General features: G+C 44.4%; 1 protein-coding gene across 1 annotated transcript in view; it reads left to right on the top strand.

Annotated features, from left to right (window-relative positions):
- RGS2 (regulator of G-protein signaling 2) overlaps positions 1 to 786 on the top strand; it is a 2,362-nt gene extending 1,576 nt beyond the window's left edge. Inside the window, exons 4-5 of the mRNA XM_010181998.1 lie at positions 1 to 161; positions 592 to 786. The exon at positions 1 to 161 is cut by the window's left edge and continues 7 nt beyond it. Of these exons, the coding sequence (XP_010180300.1) occupies positions 1 to 161; positions 592 to 786 (356 nt within the window). The remainder of the gene's footprint in view (positions 162 to 591) is intronic.
- The last annotated feature ends 7,474 nt before the right edge of the window (positions 787 to 8,260 follow it).

Raw genomic sequence — 8,260 nt, forward strand, 5'->3', positions numbered from 1 at the left:
TTGCTGCTTTCCGAGCTTTTCTGAAGTCTGAGTTCTGTGAGGAGAACATTGAGTTCTGGTTGGCCTGTGAGGACTTCAAGAAAACCAAGTCACCCCAGAAGCTGACATCAAAAGCAAGAAAAATCTACAATGACTTCATTGAAAAGGAGGCTCCCAAAGAGGTAAAGAAAACCTATTTAAACATAACTGCCCTGTTCTGAGTTCTTAATGCCCTTCTGTATTTCTCAGAACCCACTTTAAGATAGATGCCGAAACTGCATCCTGCATACCTCACTGTTGATATCTGTGTCTGAACATAACTCTCCTAACTGCATTTTCACCAAGGTGCAAAACGGCACAAGCAGTATTTCAGAGATTTCATCTCAATTGGAAAAAGTCAACAGCCACACTTAACACCTGTCATGTATTTTATATTATCATCTGAATTACTTTGATTTTTGTAGAAAATCCTTATTTAATACAAGGAAATTTCATTAATTTAACCCTGTAGTAATAAGGTCTTGCACTTCTTACTTCTCCAGAAATTTTATGGTGTATTATATTTATTTTAATTCAGTTCTCAGAAGTAAATGTCTTTTTTATATATTTCAGATAAATATAGACTTCCAAACCAAGAACATGATTGCTCAGAATATTCAAGAAGCCACACATACCTGCTTCAGTGCAGCACAGAAGAGAGTTTACAGCTTAATGGAGAATAACTCCTACCCACGGTTTTTGGAGTCTCAGTTCTATCAGGAGCTGTGCAAGAAGACCCCCATCACCAGAGCAGACCAGGGAACATGAACAACGGAGAAGAGCGAGGAGAGGCCTCTTGGTTAGTGAGGAAGCAAGCCACAGCTCATGGTAGCATCCTGACCTGAAAGACAGATACCAAGCGCTCAGTCCATTTGCCACAGCACAAGGACAAATACTGACTTTGATGCAAAGCTGGTGGCAGAGAGTGACACTGTTTGAGGGCATTCAGAGGTCACAGCAGAAGCGTGCCAGCCAGCTGCTGGCTGTGTGCTTCTCTGCGAGTGCTGCAGTGAAAGGTGACTCCATGCATTTGACCAAACCATGAAGTGCAAGAGTCCTGCCACGGTTGCAGTGGCAATGCAGCAGGCCAGAACAGAGCTTCCTTGTATACAGAAGTTGCTCTGTACAGCTGCAGAGTGCTGGGAACTTGAGTAATTGGTTGCATTATTTATTTTTCCTAAACATCAACCAGTGTTGCTGTCATCAGTCACTGTGTGTTCACACTGGCTCTGTAAACTGCCTCTAGCTGCGAAGAGATGTTGGGTTCCTGTGTGGCTTCCAGACAGTAACAGCACTGTGCAGCGTGCAGTGAGGCAGGGCTGTTAATGCGGTTCCCAGAGGATCAGGTTCTGCAGCTAAAGCATGCAGGGCTGTGTTGTGTCAGCAGGGCTGCACAAGGCCAGGCTGAGAGCAAACTTGGCCAAGGTGAATGAGAGCTGTATAGTATTTTATTTATATGCAGATTATGATTGTGTTGAATGCTGCAATAATGTCTTGAGGACAGCAAGTTTCAGTGAAGTCTGTTATTGGTTTTTAATAAACTGTTTTGATACAAAGCTGCTTTTGTTGCTCAACTTGTTTTGCACACATGGGTATATACTGATAGTATATATTGGGATTGCGTGTCCTGGGTGTGCTCTTAATAGGGCTACTTTTAAAGCAGTTCGTTCTTAATCTAGCAGGCAAGTTTTGTTTGGGTTGAGACATATCCCATACTCTGTCTCAACCACGTCCCTGTGAAACCAGTTTCTAAAACAGTGCAAGGCACATGTACAGCCACACATGATGACAGATCAACTAGATAGTAGCAGTATTGCTGCTGGTCACAGGATGTAATTTGGACTACAGGCACCAGTAATGCAGCAGTAGCACAGTTGTTACTGCTCAAGACCTCTGCTTCAAAAAGGGCTTTAGTATTGGGCTGTAAAATGCATGCAGAGTCACTAGAAGTATTTCAATAGGAGCATCTGACTCCCTGCTAGGTGTGTGCTTCCTAGGGAGAACATAACTGGTCATCATTATTCCATGTCAATTTTTCTAACTGACAGTATCCAAAACAGTCCCTAATGCATCAGTTTTGTGACTTAACTGAACTCTAGGTCTGTGTAGGTTCCAGCTATTTTGACTCCACTCCTCAGGTCACAGTTTTGTTTAGTTCACATATATCCACAGCAGTCATTTCTATAATGGTTCTCTTCTCCAAGATCAAGAAAATTTTAACTACAGGGTTTTCCACTTCAATTACACATCCAAATATAGTTCAAAAGCAACTACTTCATGCATGTATATACACAGTGCAGGATACATAGCAGTGTGTATATATACATGCACACAGATACACATCTATTATAGTGCCTCTACACATGGAAAGGAACAAATCTGGTACAGACCCCCCTTCAATATAGCTCCATTTCTGGGGCTGAGAGAGCTAACGCTCAGCTGTTTGCTGATTGGTCAAGTCTACATAAACATACACAAGAAAAAAACTCAATTCACTGCAACAGAGAAAGCTTTTGTTTCTAACCAGGAAAATCAGACTTGGGCTAATAATTGCTTTTGCAATGTAATGAAATACTCTGATGAGCATAAAAATAGCCAGACCTATACCTATTAATGATTCAGAGCCAGGGCAGGAATAATTCCATGAAGCTTCATTGGCTTCAGTGAAGCTGCTTTAATCTGTGCCAGTTTGGGATGTGGTAATTAACCACTGCTTGTGTCCGGTTACAGGGAAAGAATCATTTCTAGTTACAACAGGTGCCAGAGCTGCTTACAGTTCAGAGAGGAAATCAGGTGGGGCTGTGAGACTGGGCAGCACTGCCTCAGGGGTGTTCCTGTGTATTTTTACGATTTGAGACATGAACACTTGTCTTTAGGAAGTCTGAGCAGACAGCCCCATAGCTTCCACAGAGAGTGCTACCAGGGTAGCAAACCAACCAAGCCACACCGAGTCCCTGGCTTGGTCAGTCTGCAGCATCTCAGCACCCTGGTTTCAAAGCTAAGCTTTGCAGCCAGACAATTTGGTGTATCAACACACACACACAAAATCTTATTTTTAGTAAAACACAAAATATCTGTGCACACAACATTCCTTTCAATTATTGCTTTCCCACTTTTTGATAAGAGCCCTGTTTTCCCAGCTCCCAGGGGTATTTCTTCACCAGAAAAAAAGGTACTTGTAGGCATGTTGGGAGTGCTGCAACCCGAAGGGTTGCCATGAACATTTCCTGAAGAAATACCACAAAAACTGATTGCTTCGGAGATGCTGGTTCTGCACTCTGGGCAGCCTTACAGCTGCAGTTAAATCTGGTACTCTGGTATCAGTATCCAATAGCAACAAATAAACTGCTCGCTCCTCTGCAGCCCAGCTGAATAGTTCACCCTCCCGTCTTGGTCTCACTGGGCTGCACACAGCCGAACTCCCTGCAGTGCTGGGGAAAAAGACTGGTCTGTGAATGGCAAATGGAGGGCAGCAGAGCTGGGGTCCTGCAGACCAAGGTGAGGGCATTGCTAAGAAGCTGGCCAGAGCACAGTTCTTCTTTTTTTAAGCTTTCTTTAGGTTATAAAACTGCTGCAACCCATATCCCTGTTGGCAGCCACCCAGGCAGAAAAATAAGAAGGGATCCCGGTGGGTGAACACAGCTGCAAAGGAGCACGGGTCCTGAACAAGTCTGTAAACAATTTGAGCATTTTTAGAGAGAGGGCTTGCTGAAAAAGCTGAGGACAGTGAGAAGGAGACATCTCCAGAACGCTGTGGGTAGGAAGGCTCCCTAGCTCTGTTGAGAGCTCCCTAGCACTGGCTGATCCCAAGAACATTAATGGCAGTTCATGCACTGCTAGCATAACTGATCTTGGCATGTAGAGTCTGGGGATCTAGAATTGCCAAAGAACAACAGAAAATTTGGATCAAATGCAACTTAATTCTCCACATATCACTGGTTTTAAACCAGTCTTACACTATTTGGTGCTTTTCTTATCTGCTAGAGTCAAGCAATTCCCCTGCTTTCCTATCACAAAAATATTTTTACCCATTTCTTACCCTTATGATTATGAAGGAAAATTTGAAATTACAACTGAAGTATCCCTAGTAGTTCCCCACACCAGAAATTAATGGAAAGAATATGCAATCATTTAAAAAGAAATAATCTAATTTTCTAAGCCAATCTTGTGATTTTGGGAAACAAGGTCATGAGTTTCAACTACTTGGATCCTACAACAGTTTGGGCTGGTTTTCTTAATGGTTTACACTGACACTGCAGCATAGAGCAATCTGAAGAGCCATCTATGCTGTCAAGAAATGAACACATAAAGTAATCTCCTAGAATCCAACACCAAAGCAGCTGACCCTCAGCAAGTACCCTCTGGCCCAAAGGCTGGAGAGGACCTCTGAGAACAGGGTGAGCTCAACAGCAGCGCTGGCTCACCACTTCGGTCAAAGAGGAAAACAATGCTGCTCAGTAAACAAACTGAAACACAGTGCTCTTGCTCCGAAAATGTACCAAGACTATAAATAAAATCTGCAATCTCACTTGAAATTCCAGATCTCTGTTTGGAAAAAGGGGACCGTAATGACGGTTTAGAAGGCTTTATAGGCACGCGTATGCGTGTTGAAGGGTTTCTTGGATGAGACTGCATAACTTGGCAGCTTGTATAGAGCAGAAAAATGACCTTTAGAAGGAGTTTTAGGATCTTCATCAATTTATTTTTGGAGGGCAGGGCAAATTTGACTTACTGTGATTCCAACAGGAAAAACTGGTTGGAACCTGGACTAGCATCACAAATTCATTTTCCTTCAGGAAGAAACTGCCAGGAAAAGCTACTACATCAATCCACAGTCCATCCCAGAGACAGACCAGAAACAGAGCTGGTGACAGACCTAGCTGCACCATAGGTCCTTAAGCCATCCAGAAGAAGGCTAGATATGAGGTAGCACGCACAGCACAGCACAGAAGAAAGATAAGGTCTTCCTATCTGAACTTAAATGGAGCCCCTAGCCCCCAGTGGGCAGCAGGTGTGGGTGTGGGCCCAGGTGGGGCTGCCCAGGGCCATCAAGACCATTAATGCTCTCAGGGCCTGACACAAACATGAAGGAGCCCTTTTCTGAGAGTTCCTGTGCTAGCCATATGGGCCTGTCAGCTCATGACCTCAAAGCAGTCTGAATTTTCTAGGAGGGTCTGCAGTCAGATTTGTAGTGAACACCCTCAGAAATTAGTCTGGTGCAGTTCTATAGATGTACTAATTGGCATTATTCTGAGTGCTGTAACTGGGAAATGATGGCTGGCCAGCACAGAAACTCAGGGTAAATAGTCCCACTGTTATCCTACGTAGGAGTTTAAAATGTGAGTCCTTTGGCAACCTTTCATTAAAGTAATAGTTAGATCAGAGTTTCCAACAGCTACAAAGTACTCATGAGCAGCAATTAAATGTTGCTCTGTTAAAAATATTAAATATTCCATTCAAGATAGTCTAATTGTCAGAAATTAATACTTCTGTTTCCCTGTCAGTTTTTCCACTTGGGATCTCATGGAATAGGTTGTGTTTCTGCGTTACGGATTTAGACCAGAGAGTAGTGCCCTGGCTTCTTGGCTGAGAGCCTAATTTTGGGCTTTCAGGGGATGTGGTACTAATCTAATATTTACAGGGCTCAGAAAGTCATCTGTCCCATATGGAAAAGGCACTCAGGAGCAAAACAGGCTGTTTACGGAGCTGCTGTGTTCCTTTGCCTTCATGGATGTCCAAGGGAGATCCAAATAACAGGAGCATGACAGGACGCATGCACTGTAGAGGGGCAGTGAGAAGCTGTGCTAGCACCCCCCTGCTTCAACTATTGCTTTTAAAAGCTGATGGGATTAACCCTTTTGCTGGGATCAGCTGTAGCTGACTGGGCTGAGCTCAGGAGGCGAAGGGGTGTTTGGGGGGAGTCATTCCTGCAGTCCTAGGGCCATCGCAGCTGTGGCATGTGCAGATGTCCGAGGCTTCCCCCGCTCTCAGCAGGCTTTGTAGTGCGTCAGAGAGATTATCTCTTGTGTGTGGCTGCCCTCCCTGGCGTCCGCCCAGCCTGAATACGTCTGTTTGCAAAGCTGAGCTGTCTTCTGACTTGGCTGCGGTTGGTTCCTGCTGTTTACTTTCCCTGATACCCACTGTGGGCTGGGACGAGGCGTCCAAGCCAGGGGAGGAATGGCTGCCAGGCAGGCCAGGACCTGTCCAGCCACACTCAGTGGCATTGACAGGCAGAAACCTCACTTTTGCTGCTCATCGTCCCTGCTGGCTGCTGTGACCCTGGTCTTTCTGTTTTCAAAAGGAGAGGTCAGCTCGCTCAGCAGCAGCAGCCCTTCAAGATGAAAGTGCCAGATAAAATACACTGCATAAACGGGTCACAGCTGAAAGCTGAGGAGAAGATCAGCTGTGTCCTTAGGATCAGATAGTCCCAGAGCTTTATAGAGGGCAGGGTGGACTGACATAGTTACATGATCCAGCTGAAGCCTTTTTATGGTGCTGTAGAGATCATATTATTTCAACAGGCTAATGCTTGTTTGAACATATAGGTAGCTATGGAAAATGCAGAGCATTTTCCTGATAAAGCCTCTTGGCTTTGTCTTTTTAGAGGGGAAAACAAGGTGCTCTACAGAACTGGTTGTGGGAAGAGGGTGAGTTAGCCTAACACAAAGGGACTAAGTTAATTTTCAGCTGAACTTCTGACAACTAGGTTATGTCTCTAGAGACACACTTACAAATTAGGGTTAAATCTGCAATTTTGAGGAACTCACTAAGCCAGGACCCAGCTCAGCATCCATATGGCTCTTCCCATAAGTCAGCAAGGAACAGTGGATGTGTCTTTTGCTAGCCCTAAAGCAGCAGTACACTACATCGCCCTCTCCATTTACCTACAACTGACACTTGCTACCTCTTCATTGGGCCCGGACTCTCAGTCCTGATAGAAGCTATCACTCCTGTGGGGTGCTATAGAAATGCTTTGGTTACTCCCAAGACTTACCACTGTATGTATGCTTTATTAATACCGAGAAGCTCAAACCCTTGGCAGTAATTTGCCACAGTCTGGAAAATGAAATGTTTCCAACACCTGGAAGAGTCCATCTGGCAGAGTTTTTTTCAGAGCAATTTCCTAAGGGTTCAGAAGCCCCTGTGGGTATCTTGCTAGGTTAAGTGTGGTCTGTGCCTTGGAGCTGCCTGGAGGGGTCTGTTGGTGCTATAAAACAACATAATGGGCTGTGATAATTAAGCTCCGGAGCAGCACAGTCTGCCAGAATGTAGATTTGGAAAGCAGTGGATAGAAGTGTGAGAACAGTACTTGTCATCAGCCATCATATCTCCTTTAAATTTGGATCCTAGGACAGTTCCCAGCTAAACTGAGCTACACACAGCCACAGCCACCTTCCTGACATTGACAGAGGTCACTGAGCACAGGTGTTCACACCATACTTTTGGAAGTTCACATCCAGAACAGAGCACTGGGATTTGGACATTTAATACCTGGGAGACAAACAGATCATATTTCTGGAAATCAACATTTAAGCTAAGTGTTTAGATACAAAATCTGCAATGGCTTGAAGAGCACCAACATTCCTTTCTAGCCAACCTCCCTTCTCCTTTTCACTCCCCACATCCAAGTATTTCTTCCCCACAATCTAAAACATTACACTTGCATAAAAAGGTCTTGGAGCTGTCTGGCTCTAAGGTAACATGAGAGTACACAATTTCTATGAAGTGTGGTGTTCTGAAACACAAACACACTTGTAAACCATTTCTCCTTCTGTATATTTCCTGACAAAACCAAAAAATTACAATGGCATAAAAAACCCTGTGCTCTGGAACAAGCAGTCTTTGCAGACACAAAGGTCACTTGTCTCTTGGTGTGCTTGTGCACTATAACTTGTGGAGAAGGTACTTCTGTAAGAAAACTAATTTATCAGAGCAACAAACTAATGACAATGTCTAGTATCAAAAGGAGCACCAAGCAGCAACTATGTAGGCTGTACCCCACAGCCCAGCTAATGCACCTGCTCTGCAACGTTCCTGTCATATTTAACCCAGAGTAATTATTACATAAAGCCTCACTGAGCAAAGTCTGGTTTTTTACAACGTCCATCAAGGGTCTGAGCAAGGTGCTGGATCTGGTGTCAGATAATCCCGGTACACCTGTGAGCCTGTGTCCTCTGCAGTGCTAAAGGTTTCCAGAGAGTGAAGCAGCTGGGTGAAATGTCAGTGTTGCACAGCTGACCAG

Source organism: Mesitornis unicolor, unplaced genomic scaffold, assembly GCF_000695765.1.
Source record: "Mesitornis unicolor isolate BGI_N332 unplaced genomic scaffold, ASM69576v1 scaffold18653, whole genome shotgun sequence".
In the NCBI taxonomy this organism is placed as follows: Eukaryota; Metazoa; Chordata; class Aves; order Mesitornithiformes; family Mesitornithidae; genus Mesitornis; species Mesitornis unicolor.